Source organism: Typha angustifolia, chromosome 15, assembly GCF_048772165.1.
Source record: "Typha angustifolia cultivar Huaian chromosome 15, ASM4877216v1, whole genome shotgun sequence".
NCBI lineage: Eukaryota > Viridiplantae > Streptophyta > Magnoliopsida > Poales > Typhaceae > Typha > Typha angustifolia.
Window position 1 is genome coordinate 2501987 of NC_133253.1, and position 15254 is coordinate 2517240.

General features: G+C 36.0%; 2 protein-coding genes across 4 annotated transcripts; one reads left to right on the forward strand and one right to left on the reverse strand.

Moving 5' to 3' along the window:
- The first annotated feature begins 654 nt into the window (after positions 1–654).
- Positions 655–2664, forward strand: LOC140777216 (uncharacterized). Of its 2 annotated transcripts, none has more exons than XM_073121173.1 (2): positions 655–948; positions 1178–2664. In XM_073121173.1, exon 2 carries the CDS (start codon positions 1204–1206, stop codon positions 2443–2445), a length of 1242 nt encoding a protein of 413 aa, XP_072977274.1. In that variant the 5' UTR covers positions 655–948; positions 1178–1203; the 3' UTR covers positions 2446–2664. The 2 variants fall into 2 exon arrangements, with proteins under 2 accessions (XP_072977274.1, XP_072977273.1); XM_073121172.1 differs by having other exon boundaries at positions 655–884.
- Positions 2665–4792: 2128 nt separating this feature from the next.
- LOC140777213 (heterogeneous nuclear ribonucleoprotein 1-like) lies at positions 4793–12352 on the reverse strand. Of its 2 annotated transcripts, none has more exons than XM_073121170.1 (4): positions 11990–12352; positions 11337–11566; positions 9949–11149; positions 4793–5228 (listed from the first exon to the last, which is right to left on the reverse strand). In XM_073121170.1, the coding sequence occupies exons 2-4, from the start codon at positions 11556–11558 to the stop codon at positions 5215–5217; spliced, it is 1437 nt and encodes a 478-aa protein (XP_072977271.1). In that variant the 5' UTR covers positions 11559–11566; positions 11990–12352; the 3' UTR covers positions 4793–5214. The 2 variants fall into 2 exon arrangements, with proteins under 2 accessions (XP_072977271.1, XP_072977270.1); XM_073121169.1 differs by having other exon boundaries at positions 11337–11574; positions 11990–12351.
- Positions 12353–15254: the final 2902 nt, after the last annotated feature.

Sequence of the window (15254 nt, forward strand, 5' to 3'; positions counted from 1 at the left end):
CCTTATGACTCCACCTTTTCAACTTAAGATATAAAAGCAATAATGTTGCGTAATTACAGTGCTCATCATTTATAATTGTTATATCCTTATAGGTAATATATATTAAAAAAAACTCTATATTTTGTTTTTATTATCATTTACATCCTATACTTCAAAAATACATTGAGAAAAGTAAATGCAAGATGTTTTGAGATACAGAGCGTGAATAATAATAATAATAATAATAATAGAAGAAGGTAGGGTCTTTTTTAATAAATCAACCAAACAATTTGCTCGAAATATTCTACAATAGATATAGGTAACTAAGTACATGAGTCGTAATAGAATCATTAAAACAGGATTATAACCATCATAATTAATTAATTACGAGAAAATACCGATTGTTTTTAGAGGACGTGGAACTATTGATGAACAGCCAACAGGAGCAAGATCTTATCCGAAGGCTGTGTAAGTGGAGGGGGGGGGCTAAAAAGAAAAAAAAAAGGAATATTAAATAAAAGGAGGGGGATTATTATATAATTGCTTGCAGAAAAGGACAGGAAAATGTTGTAAGGGGGGTGGGGCCCAGTAGGAAAGCAGTAGCACCATTCTTAATCTTCTGGATTATTCTTCCTCCGGATTAAAAGAGGGGAAAGGCGCTCGCTTTCGGAGAGGTTTTGATGGTTTGAGGAGTCGGGATTGGTCTTTTGGGTATCACGCACTGCAAATAATTTTTGCACTTAACTCCCTTGACTTTTGGTAAAAAGCGAGCGACAGGGTTCAGCCTTTCAGCGACCCGCCTCCCTTTTCTTTAATTTACCTTTTAATCCATCTCGGGCCTCTGGATCATACGGCTGCCCTGAGCTTTCTGCGCTCTTTGGCCTCGTTTCCCTCCGCGGATTCCGGTGAGTCTTTACTCCTTGATTGGCTCTCCCTTGCAGCTTCTCCTTTCTTTTCGTGTGGTGGGAGGTGGGTTTTTGTTTTGTTATTAATTTTCTACTGGACAAATTGCGGGTTTGGATCTCTCGTTTTGTGGTGGGATTTTTTTTGTTTTTGTTTTGGGGGCTCCGTACTTGCTGTGAGCTATTAAAGTTTGGATTTTGGCTTCTGGGTTTTGGTGTTTTTGCTGCAATTTTGGAAATTTCTGCTGTCCGATCTTTAATTGGAGTTAAAGCTTCAGTCTTTTTTGTTGTTCCAGGTGCGTTTCTTTCCTGGTTTAGTCTAATGGAGTCCTCCCAAAACTCGAACAATTTGAGCGGTGAAATCAGTCCACAGCCAAACTCGATTTTACAAACCTCGGAAGAATTTATCGGTTATCTCGATGTCTTCGTCCACCAAGCTCGAGAGATCCACAACATTTGCATCTACCACAAGCAAGATGTGTATGCTAAGCTCTGCCTCACCAATGATCCAGACGCGGCCATCTCGACTAAAACCATCAATGGCGGCGGGAGGAGCCCAGTCTTCAATGAGAGCCTCCGGCTCAATGTGAGAAACTTCGACTCTTCTCTCAAATGTGAGTTGTGGATGCTGAGCAGGGTCAAGAACTACCTTGAAGACCAGCTTCTGGGGTTTGCCCTTGTGCCTCTGGCTGATATCGTTGTCGGGAAAGGGAAGTTGGCACAAGAATTCTCGCTCTCTTCCACCGATCTCTTCCATTCTCCGGCCGGTTTTGTTCAGCTGTCTCTTTCATATGTCGGTTCCTCGCCGGAGGTCATACCGGTTTCGCCGACGGAAAAAACTTTGGTTCCTACAGCTCCTGTTCCAGATTCGGAGAATGATGACTCGATTCCATGCGAGTATGAGAAGATTGAGTTCCCTGACTTGCAGGTTGTGAATGAGAATCACCTTATGGTTTCAGAGTATTTTGGGATCCCTTGCTCCAATATGGATGCTCAGAGCTCAGAGAGCTTGGTCGCCATGGAGAACGGCAACCACCCTACTGATGGCGGTGATAAATATAATGATGATGATGATGATGATGCAGGGGTTCGTGTCGTTGAGAGCTTCTCGAATGATAAAAGTATTGATCCTGTTAGAGTTTTGAGGAATGATACCCCTTCGAGCAGTGTTACGACTACCGATTCTTCTTCGGCACATCCTGCCACCTCTCAATCAGCCTCTGATCCGTCAGTGGGCACGGCATCTCCAAGAGAGAAAGATAAAAGCCCAGAGGTTACAGAAGGTGAAGCTGAATCTAGTGTGCTGTCAGAGGATGCAATTATCAAGCCTATTATTAGCATTGATATTGAACCGAAGGAATCAGTTGTCCAGCAAGACATTGTTGATATGTACATGAAAAGCATGCAGCAGTCCATAGAGTCGCTTGCGAAAATGAAACTTCCAATGGACATTGAGAACAGCAGCACCACTACTGAGAATGCTAATTTGACTTCTGACAAGAAGCCACCACCATCAAAAGAAACGGGCGCTAGAGTTTTCTACGGAAGTAGGGCGTTCTTCTAAAGTTTACTTCTTTCAAGCATAAACAGGTGACTCTAGGGCATTCTCAATGACTGGTTAATGCTAAGTAGTGAAGGAAAACAATAATTTATCTGTTGTTTAGGTTATCAGATGATGGATAACTTTAGTATGGTAAACTTGTTGTCACTACCTTTACATGTATTTGGAACTCTCACCTTATGTTTTGTGTTGCTAATGGAGTTGTGATTTTGTTTGTGTTCAGTATTGAATCTTATCTTGGAGAATTTTCTTTCATGTCATCTAATTTGAGTTTCTTGATAGGCTCTCTATCCCAATTCTTACTAGATGAATCCAGAAGTATAATACTCGTCCATAAGAAATTATTCTCTTCTATGTATCCAGGAAATAAATTTCTGAGTTTAATTTGCCTTTGAGTACTGGAGGTCATAAGCTGTAGAGTTTTGTTGCTTGATTTTGAATTGTGTAGCCTTACTTGACAATAGCATTAAATTCTCTTGAGATATTCTTTCTATTGCACTGCGGATTATACAGAAACAGTGACTAAGTAAACATATGCTCAATTTTCTTAGGAGACATATTTCCTTTCTTCCGCAAGAAGGCTAGATGCCAATTTAAATATGTTCTTGATTTTTAACATGTTAAAAGGACCTTTATTAGTCTATTGTCTTTCTATTCAATGACAAATTATTTTGTTTTGAATATCACTTAATTTCATAATGCGCGATATGTTTCGTAAAACTGTTTATAAGTTTAACTTTATTGAGGATCCAATCTAAGAGAGCAAATCAGAGAACAGGATGGTTTTAACTTTAACTGCTTGATCCTTATTTTCAGTCTAATCATGTTCAACTCTTTAGTGATGATCTTCTGTAAGTTGGATGTTGTTGCAGTTCCTTGTTGTTTACTGCTATATGACCATAACCAATAAGTTAAAACTGGTGTGCTACTATTCCATACGATGTGTAAATACTTGTTGAGATTCTTCTGTGGATGCTAACTTGTTTTGACACTAGGAAAGTATTTTAAGATGAGTTTATAATGGCCATCTCTTCTTGCTATGTTGTAAAACTCGGTGCAAATGTTCAGGCCATTTGTCGGCGTCTTGCTACAAGGTATTTACATTCTTTCCCATGCGAAGTACCCAGTAATAATTCTGGTTGTGGCAATAGAACATTGAAAGATGATCTGGTAATTGCTATTTGATCTCTTGTTGATTGCTCTCAGATGAAAGAAATCATAGGTTCTAATAGATTATCAAGGTGTTCCGGGTGGTAGTAAGTTTGTGCGGTTGTGGTGCTAAATATAGCATAGTTTAGGTTTCCATGATGTTGGTGGAAAAGATAGGCTTCCAGGGTTTCTCAACAGTTAACAGTGGGATATGAAAAATAGAAGGTTTCAGTGAGGGATACTTAGACTACTTTGGAGAGGGTTATCTTTCTGGGAGGAAGTTACATTATAAGAACTAATAGGGTTTGAAGTGAGGGTCCATGCTCTTATGGATTTTGATGCGGTTATGGTCTCCTACAAGGCTAGAGGGCAATTATCCAATCTTTTCTCTATTAGATACATACTGACTTGATATAACCTTAGAGATACAAACCTCTGAATTTTTCCTGGGAAAGAGGTGGGAACTTAATGATATTTCAAATAAACGGATATTACTAATGGTGACTCAATTAAATGGATGTTAAAAGGTTGGGCTACTGCATTAGATGGTTGATTTCTAGCCCACTGGATTGACCTAAGCGACCTATTGCGATTGCTGGGTTTCATGCTTGCCTTTCCACGTCTAATAAAAGTTCAACATGTATTGATATTTGTGATAGATATTGTTGTACAGTATCCTTTTCAGGGTTGAGGCCTTTTATGGAGGTTGACCCTTTGCTCAGACGATTATGAACGAGTCAGAGCGCTACAGTTGCCACTATCTGATCAAACACTACTATAGAAATGACAAATGTGTATACTTAGGTGATTTAATGCACAACTTAAAACTATGCACACATAGGTATGTAATATGATATATGCTTCTCTAGGAAGTACAAGAATTTAATGCAGACCAACACTTCGTAAATAATAAGTCTTATCTAGAAATCTTTTTCAACTCTATCCATACTCGTTGGGATTTAAACACAGTAATCATTGATTGTCCCGGTGGTCCTACTTTGACCAAGAGGCTGAACAAAAAAGGGGGGTCAATTAATCAACAAAGAGGATATATAAACCATCAAAATGAAACAGAATGTACAGGTGTTAGAAATATTTGAAAAAGTCTCTTAGAAGCAAATTAGATTAGAAATAAATCAGCATAAGTGGTAGACTTATTCTTGGGGACCAAAATGGTATCCCAGAAAGTTTAACGAGTAAATAGACCAGATCTCTCATACATCTGCATTAAGATAATGAAAAAGAAACGAAAGAACAAATGTCCCGACAAATAGCTAACACAATGCTACAGCAGCAGCTTTTCGTATAAAAGGAAGCCCATCGGCGCACTGCCAGAATATATTGAACACTCTTTTGAATATACTCCGCAATCAGATTGCACATCTCAATCAAAACCCAAAAGAAGACCTAAACTCACTGTTGAAATGAAACTAAAATCCCAAACAGTACACAAAATCCTATATTTTTGAATGCGCAGAGTTTTAAATTTCATGAACCAACTCTCCGGTTAGCTGTAAATAATTAACTAACCCATGCTTATAATGAGATTTCTGAAATTCACATGAATCAGATTTGGCTGGGTTCTTCACCTATGATAATCTCTGTACTGAAAGAATCATCTCTCTAGGCAGCAATTCCTGAGCAAGTGAAGATCAAAGGGGTGTCAGAGAACAAATGCATTTGCGGTTACTACCAAAGAAAGGGATATATTAGCAAATACAAAATATAAAATCCTGTTACTTCTCTATAAGATCTCCAGTTCATCAAGAAAAGATCTATATTAGTGCATGACATAGAAAACTGCATATGAGAAACAGAGATCTGAACATATGGTTGCATAATGTTTTTGCATCAACCCCACATTTCATGCTGCTATAGTGCTCCTAAATCAGCATTCACTAGCACATCTACATGTTGACACTATGGAGTGATGGTGCCTCTAGCAGTTGGGCACTTTTCTGGTTGTCACTAATTACATAGATACCTTAACAATCTCAATTATGAGTGTTCTGTAATTTCTGCGTACTTGCAGCCCAGAAAAATTAAGCTACATCAAGGAAAAAGAATTCTTCTAGACTGTAATATCCAAATAAGCTCAACTTGCAGCAAAGCAAAATTATCTGTATAATCCAAAATATTAACTGCTCTATGATGCAATGGCCTTCAATTATAAAACCTCTGAAATTAGTTGCTACCATCATTATTATGAGTTGAGTACATTAGCAGTAGAGAATGTCGACATCTTATTACAGTAGTAGATTGAATGCTAAATATGAGGAGGAAGAGAACTTAGAAAGGCTAACAAGAATACTAGGAGCAGAATGTGGCATGGAATCCACAATAATATTATTGATGAATTATACAAATTTATCATTTAGTAATAACCATTTCCCAATATACAACACGATTTGGAATAATTTCTTCCTGGATTTTTTCACTACAAAGCACTCTCCGTGAACAACCTGACTTTCAAGGAGACATCTAAGAACACAAATCTCTATTATAAATAGAACTAATGTCATTTCCTGAATAAAAGAAGACCATAATCTTGGTTGAACAAAAAGTCCATAAAAAATAGAACTGCAAAGTATGAAGGACAATACAAGGCAGAAAAATAAAAGAAGGAACCTGGAGGTATGTTATAGAGGCAGAATACTAAAAGCAGGAATTTAATTTAGTTAAGAGGCACATTTCTACATAGAGAGTGAAATCTTTCGAAATTCATTTTCACTTTTTGTTTTTCTCTGGAGTCAGCACAATCTCAGTTTTGACAGCTTCACTCAGACCAGCAGTTCCAATTAGAGTTTCAAATTTCAGTCCAATAATCACTATGAAGCACATTTCTCTAGTTTATATTCTCAGTTTGTACAGTTCTAGCAGTTCAATGTTGAAGTTTGTTAGTATGAAAAAATAAAAACACATTTTTCTAATAGCTTAAGCTTTATAGTATCAGTGAGTTAACATAGTATAGGAGTAGGAGGTTCTAAGTTTGAATATTGCCAAGCCTATATGTCGTTCAAGATATAATAGCTTTCACTTATTTAACTAAACTTCACTTCATGGGCCTTTTCAAATGTCTTGAGCCCAGAAGTTAGGAAGAGATTACACTGTTACTGTTAAAAGATAAAATCACCATTCTTGAATAGAAAAAGGTTTTAAATTAGTTGGTAAGTTAACAAAGTTAATACATTGAGAAACAAATAAAGTTTCATGTCAAGTTGTCAACTATTTTAGATTGAAATATTATAGCAGCTACTAGCATGAAACTTGAGCAAACTTTAACAATCATATATCAGAATTTAATAAAAGCTGCATATATCCGCTATATGTGCATGTTCTATTTCTCTCAACTCTCAAGTTGTCCTGCTTCAATTTTTGGATTTAAGTGATTGGTAGGAAAATCAACGAGAAGCATTTCTAGGTGAAGGAAACTTAAAAGTGAATATAGTTTAACCAAAAAGAGCAACTTCAACAAGCTTTGATCAGTTCAACTTAAGTTCTGCTGAAGCTACATAATTTTGGTGACATCAGCCAGTATCAATTAGTTAGAATCGGTTTTGGTATGTCCTAGTCAAGTTTTGGTTAGTTTATCGGACTGAAACCTAGTTTCTATCCAAACCCAAAAATAAACTAGTAAAAATCAATTTTGAAGTGGAAAAATCAACTAGTTTGACTGAAGTATATCAACTTCAGTCAAAAAGTGAGACCATGATGGAGGAAGTTCATTAACAATCCAATTGAGTCCAATAATTCATTGTAAATCTAACATTAAATAAGCCTAGGCTTCCCTTAATATTTTTTGCACTTGCTTTCAGAGAAACTTCAATAGTAGTTGCATTACTCACAAACTTTTTACACATTATATGAAATCAAACCAATTAGTTTTGCCTTTTTGAGTTGATTTCCCACATATATCTTTCGCTTGACATAAACTCACATATAAGAAATCACATGATAATGAAACTTCAATATCTGTTAATAGATATATCATATATGTTGTTTGATCTGGATATAAATTATCATCCATTAGAAATACTGCAGTAATATCACTCTAAAAAGGGGGCATTTGTGCGCTTATTGGTATGCCACCACTGAACAAGAGGCAATCTCACATGATGATTGTTGCTATGTGCATGTACATCATTTTACAGTGTAGACTGTGGAATGCATAATAATATGCAAGGAGTATGATGTGAACCAACAAGATAGTTAGGGTTTTAAGAATAATAATAGTTAAATAAAAAAAGAATGGGATTTTACACCTCTATCATCAACTAAGGTTTCACATCCAAAATTCAAGTTAGAGATAAATTTCAAAAAAAAAATCATTTCTTCATTAATTCCGGAGTAAAAAAATTAGCATATATATAGACTTTATAATAACAATAAGTAAATAGCACTCTAAACAACTGTAAAAAAAGTAAGGGATTTTTATAAATCACACCCTACATTTTGCCTATTTTGTGATTTGCACCCCGTCTTTGGGGATTTTATAACGCGACCCTTCCTTTTTATAGTAATGTTCATTTAACACCCTGAGTTAACTTAACCTAACTATTATCAAACAGAACGATACCAGAAAGAGAATATTCTGTTATAATCTATTATATAATTTATAATATTCCTAAATTACCCTTGTACTCATCTCTAATTTTATTCATAACTTAAACCTTTATAATTTATTATCTCATAGCTTCCCAAACTATGAAGAACATCCCTAAATGCCAAGCTGACCTCAAAGCTTCCAAACCCCAAGCAGTAGCTCCCCAAACACCAAGCCATTAGAGTTGAAGGAGCTTATAGTCGGAAGGTTGCAGTTTGGAATAAGAGCTTCCCAAAGCCTACATTACCAAAACATCAAGTAGTCGAAGATTGAAGGAGGTTGCCTTCCGAAGTTGCCCAAACGACAAGAGCTTCTCCAAGCCTACATCACTCCTCCTAAGTTGGGATTTTAGGGTTAGTTTCTGTAATCATTTTTGGTTGAATGCCATTTTGGGGTTTTAGGGTTTAAAGACAACTCAACCCCATTTTAGGATTTTAGGGTTTAAAGATGATTCTTTAAGGGTATTTTAGTAATTTTTGAACTAGAATCACATAAACCATATAACATGGTTAATGTCAGTTAGCTAAAGTAACGTTAGGGTGTTAAATAAATATTATAGGAAAAATGAGGGGTCGCGTTATAAAATCCCCAAAGACGGAGTGCGAATCATAAAATAGGTAAAATGTAGGGTGTGATTTGTAAAAATCCCAAAAAATAAATATAACCATAAACACTACAAAAAGCAAATTTAATTAAAAATTTACTCAAGAATAATTTTCTGAAGAAGAAATCGCATTGATAGATGTACCCATGTAATATATCAATGATGTCTACATCAGAGTATAACCCAATTGTAGCTCTATATCTTTAAATATTAGCCTAATAGTGTACAATATAATATGCATGGGGCTTAGTATTGAGGCTCAATCATCTATATGATGAAGGGTGAAATATCTCCCAAAATCTTCTAAAGAAAAAGTTTGACTACAGATGACCGTGTGGCTTAAATACTAATCTCCAAAATAGCACATTATAGGTTCGTTCTTAGAGGTGCAACTCAGTGCTCACAGATCGAAAGAACGTTTATGACATCATGTCCACTTAAACCCGCTACCTACTATGAGGTAAATTAGTTAGCTGCTCCATTTATCTCTGTCTGTAAAGCTGTCCTGTAATAGTGCAACTCAAATTAACTATCAAAATCATTATGGTAAACACTAGTCTTAGCTAGTGCTTGCTACAATAGATTGCAACACATCATCCAAGTACCACAGGAACTGGATGAGAACATTAAAATCAGACCATCTGAAAGTATTTAACTCTTATACAACGGCAAATTGCAAACAAAAAAAAAAATTCAAATCAATCTATTCAATGCCGTCCTGTACAAGTAATACAGGCAAAGTACAGAAATGTATGGTACATTTGTTACGTAGCTACAATAACAATCTCCTTGCAAAATGTGTTGAACTTCATCATTTGTCACGTCTTATAAAACACATATGGTTGCAGGTAGAATTAGTCAACACATAATGAGACATTTTTCAAGCATTTCTTCTAACATTGTGTTTTCCACTTAAAATGTGAATTGTTAGTTCAAATTCAACTGTTAATACAATACTGATTTACCCATTAATAGGACTGGAACTCATGTTAACTGAAATATATGAAGGGTTAATTAGTTCTATCATTAACTACCTTAACCACTAATCCACCAAATATACCACACTGTTTTACTTATTTAAATTACTTCGCCTAGCTAAACACAGATAGTGATTACAAATGTATAGCAGAAAAAGGAAGGAGCCTCTCACCTCTATTTGTTTTCCTACTAGTATCCTCATAGCGGGCATTATAACCTTCTGGACCATTGGTTGTGACATCTGAAGCTGTACTGCGAAGCCCATAACCAAATGGACCAGTCCCATCAAGCTCAGAAGATGCAGATCTCCAGGTAGTGTCTCCATAAATTGAGCTACTACCATATGAATGTGCAAAGTTTCCTTCATATCCAGTGCTTGATACAGGGAAAGAAGAATTAACAGCAGCAGAACCTATGTTCCTCCCGTAGCTGTTACCACCTAGACCAAAGCTATTTTCTCCAGCTCCATAACCAAGATTTCCGCTAGCATAGCCTGAACCACTGCCCACGCCGTGACCAGATATAGGAGAAGACGGACTGCCCCAATTCACACTATTGTTGCCAAATCCACCTAGGCTTCCATTTCCAGAAGTCATGAAGGCATTAGAACTTGTGGAGTTGGTAGTATAGTTAAGACTGCCATTACCCCATACATTACGAGCCACTGAACTAAACACAGATCCAGTAGCATCATTACCCACACCATAGCCAACATTACTTGTATATCTACTTGAACTCCCGCTGTAATTAGGGCTCAGTTGCCTTCCATAATTGAGGTTATTATTAAAATTTGAGTTTCCACCAAATCTTAAGTTCATGCCTGGCTCAAAGTTCATGCCAATCCCATAACCAGGACCAAACGAGGGATAACCATTACGGCCTCCTGTTAGGAGTCCAAACCTAGCATCCGTCCTCATTCCATAGGCACTCATAGAGTTCGGACCATACCCCTGGGTGTATCCATTGAGAAAGTTATTGACCCTACTCAGTGGATAGTTATATGCTCCAATGGGTGAGCGCATGGTTGGCCCAGGGGACAATTCTTTGGGAACAGCCCTCTTGACCTCAACCATCTTACCGTTTAGTTCATGGAAGGTTTTGAGCAACGCCTTTTCTACAGCATCCTCAGAATCGTATGTGATGAACCCAAAGCCCCTCGGTCTCTGCGTGTTGTGATCATACATCACAACAACATCAGTGATAGTTCCAAACTGATCAAAGTAATTTTTGAAATCGGCTTCTGTTACAGTAGATGCCAGGCCTCCCACAAATATCTTCTTTGTGCGGCCAGGACCAGGAGAACCATGGACACTGCTGCTGTTCTTGTTAAGGGCGAGTTGATCATCCCTCGGGACAGCCTTTTTGGCCTCCACCTAAGAAATGCATCAACCAATGTCATGAATTCTGCAGGATTATCATCCAATATTCACTATTCCCAATAATGGCAATGCCTAGATGAATCAGATACTGAATTCTGTGTCTTAGAAACATGGAATTACAAATGCAACAATAATGTCCAACAACTAAATAGATTCAGTAAGGATAAGGTGAATTAATTACCATACGCCCGTCGATCATGTGCTTCTCCATGACGACTCTCTCTGCAACAGCTGGGTCTGCAAACACAATGAATCCAAATCCACGAGCTCGCCCAGTGTTCCTATCCTTCATGATCACAGCTTCCACCACCTCCCCAAAGTTTTTGAAGTACTCACGAAGGCGGTCTTCGTTGGTGTCCCAGGAAATTCCCCCGATAAAAAGCTTGCCTAGATCCGACTCCATCTTCGTTTCTGCAATCCTGCAATCAAATCCATCATCACCAAAGGAACGCAGGGAACGACATCCAAAAAGACAGCAAACGACATCCTGCAATCAAATTCACCAGATCCGATCTAAAAGACCAGAACCAAAACAAGTAACCAACACCCATTCAACAAAATTCGATCTTTTTGCCACCTTATACAACAGTTGGAAAAAAGCATAAGTACAATCCGCTCGACATCAGATCTAGCAAAGAAGAAAGACCGGCACGATCCAATCCAAATCCACAATCCAACAAAAATTCAACAATCCAGAAATGGGCTTCAACCAAATCAATCAACGAAGCTCAGATCCTCACCAGATAGATCCAAAAACACAGATAAGACAGACAAGGACGCAATTGAGACGACATCGGATAGCAAGTCAAGGAAAAGGATTGGACGGTCGCTCACCGATCGATCTGGGGCGCTTCCGGTGCGAGATCGAGGGGATCTCTCTGTCCTTAAGATCTCGACGTGGGCATCGGAAGAACAAAGAGGGGGCACCGCACACACCCTCACCTCCTCCTCTCGTTGCCTTATATATATATATATATAAATATATATATACACACACACACACACACACACAAACACGAAAGAATACCTCTTTCCCGATTCCCTTTTGTTTCCCCCTTTCTTTTTCTTCCTCCAATTTCGGTTAACTCGATTAGCGAAGAAGGTAAAGAGCACAAAGGATATATAAAGAAGAGGAGGAGGAGGAGAGAGAGGAGAGAGAAGAGATCCTGAGATGCACATGAGGTGGTAGAGAAGGCGATGGATGATGATGATTTGGTGCGTTACATTTCAAACAACTAATATAAAAACCTTTTTTCTTTTTCTTACCGGCCTTTTCTTGCAAATCAACCCCCCTCTCGTCCTTCCTCATCCTTTTGCAACTTAGCCAAAATTTTATTTTTCAATTGGCAACAGAAGACTCTAAAACATATAAATTAGGAGCATTTAATTATAGCCAAAATATATATACACTCAGTTTTTAAAATTTAATCTTATTAGTTCATAAAATAGAGATATATTTTTTTCCTCTTGAACTATCACCTTTTTTATAATAACCTCTGAACTTTGTTTTTAATACTTAATGACTCTTTAAATTATTTTTTTATACATAATAATCTCATAATAGAATGAGTCAACTGAGATATTTTATACTGTCATCGTATTTAAAAGAAATTGAGAGAATTATTGTGAAAAAGGATAATAATTTAGAAGGCGAAAAAAAATTTATCCCTAATCAATAATTATAATTAAATTACAAAGACCCATTATTCCTCTCTTTATCAATCTTATTTAGTAAAATCAACTTTAACATTACGAAAATTCATTAGAAAAATAAACTTATTTTTTGGGTACCAATTTCCTTGTCCATTCAAAGCATCCACATAGAAAACTTAATATATCTAATAATTAGCATTGCATTTTATTTAGAAATTTGTGGAAAAAAAAAACATCACTTATTTTGCACATTACCCATAGTGATTTACTTTTAATATTTTAAAAATATCCCAGCATTAGTTTGTTTAACCAATAATTATTGTAAAGATGAGTTAAATTAACTAGGATTTAAGAATAAACAAGAGATAATTAGTTTTCTATTTTTAAAATTAATAAAAAAGTATATTTTTTATTCCGTCGGTCGCTGCTAGATTAAAGTTAACTGAGTATATTTTTAAAGGCATTAAAAGTAAAATATAAATATTCTCATAGTAAGATTAACCTAAGATGTTTCTAATAAATTCTCCTTTAATTTCCACTGTCTAGATATATACATATATATTCTTGAAATAAGATTAATTCAAGCAACTAATACCAATCATCTCCCTGACATTAAGGATGAACATGACAAGCATGTAAATGGACCAGGCCAGGCTGGATTGACTTAATGATGTACTAATCCTAAGAAAAACCTAATCAAAACTTTCTACTTTGATTAAGCTCATTCATGGCCCAGTTCTTTTTTTTTTAATTCTAGTCTATTAAATGCAGCCTAGGCTCAAAATTCCAGACTAAATTGGATCAAGTTCTTTGAGTTAATTTCAAAGTCAGGCCACTTTGGCTGACCAATATTTTCCATTCATCTAGCACATATAAAGGTAGTAACAAAATTTGACTTATATTTCCATTGTGGTTGGTGATTCATGTCTTATGATTCAATACTTAGCTATTGCTTAAATAAGCAAATGAGAACTTTAAAATAAATGTGCTTCTTAGGCTCTCTTAGTCAACGGCCAGAGATGTAAGAATGCTGTTGCTATGGATCGATAAAATATTTTAATGCGAGTTATTTACTTTGTTGTAGAAGAAAAATCTTGAAACTGGAATAAGCATGAGATGCTTAATTAGATGGAATTGTAGTAATTTTTAAGGGATAATAATAACACATCGCAAGTAATAGTAGTAGAAGGCCCAATAAGTCTAATAAAGATTGCACATGTACGGATCTTTAATTAGTTTATGATCCTCGGATGTGATCGGTATACGGTAATTCACAAATACAAACATGATTCAATTTTAAATAGGAACACAATTCGTTTATTAAATAAGTTACACTGATCATAAATTGATTATTAGGTGAGACAAATTGTTTAAATTTATATGTTGATTTATTGTTGTTCGGGAATTTATTGATAGTGATTTTCTTTAATTTTAATGGGGCTGCGCTACTCCTCTTTTTTCTCGATCAAACTGCTCTGTGGAGGAGTTCTTGACCAAAATAGCCTCAAATTTTTAATTTTTTACCAAAACGAACTACCCTCAGACTTATTTAACAAATGGGGTCTAATTTGCTATAACCCGAATAAAAACGCTGAACTGATTAGTATTTTTAAAAACACTAATCGATTCAGTATTTTTATTGCTAGATAATTTTTTTCCTAAATTGCTGAAAGATTAAGTTAAAGAGATTTATATACATGAAACGTTAAACAGATCAGCGTTTTAGGACTAGATAAAAATGTTAAACTGATTAGCGTTTTTGTCTAAGAAAAAAAATATTGATCAATTCAACATTTTTGTTAGGGCAACAGTAAATTAGATCACGTGTAATAAATAAGTTTAAGAATAGTCTATTCTAATAAATAGATTTTGGAAGAGAGCTAGTTTGGTCAAAAGAGTTAGATTGAACAAAGAATCTTAGGTTTAGGTTGGGGTGTACCGATACATAATCTTTAGTCTGTTTTCTGTTCCCCTTGCCTTCTTCTTAAGATAAATATTTCCAGCCATCCAAAGCAAATAAGCAATAAATAGCGTTGAGAAAGATAGCTCAGCTCTGTTCTCTTAATTGAAGGCTCAATAGGCTACAGATTCTCTTGAGGAGCATTCTAGGAGTAGCCTGCCTTGGGTTTATTCAAATTATAGATAACTTTTCTTTGATGTTATAAACGAATTAGATGGGTTGAGATAATAAATAATGACACAATCTATTTAATAATTAGGTTAGGCGAGTTGACTTATTACGATCTAAGTTTAATTAGACAAAACTCAAACCTATTTACAAACAAGATTATCGTGTCGGGCCAACTTCTGTCAGACCTAATCAGCAATTAATGCACTTCTAACATCTGCAGCAACACTGGCAAAGAAAGTTATCTATCTCTCGCATGAAATGAGATCATATCATATCTTCTTATCAGTATAAGTTTCAGCTATTCGTTGGGCTTAA

Excerpts from the sequence above, each read along its gene's own strand:
- LOC140777216 (XM_073121173.1), top strand. The coding sequence starts at position 1,204 with ATGGAGTCCTCCCAAAACTCGAACAATTTGAGCGGTGAAATCAGTCCA.
- LOC140777213 (XM_073121170.1), bottom strand. The coding sequence starts at position 11,558 with ATGGAGTCGGATCTAGGCAAGCTTTTTATCGGGGGAATTTCCTGGGAC. Across the intron at positions 11,150-11,336 it reads ACATGATCGACGGGCGTATG|GTGGAGGCCAAAAAGGCTGT; the intron begins GTAATTAATTCA and ends TGCATTTCTTAG.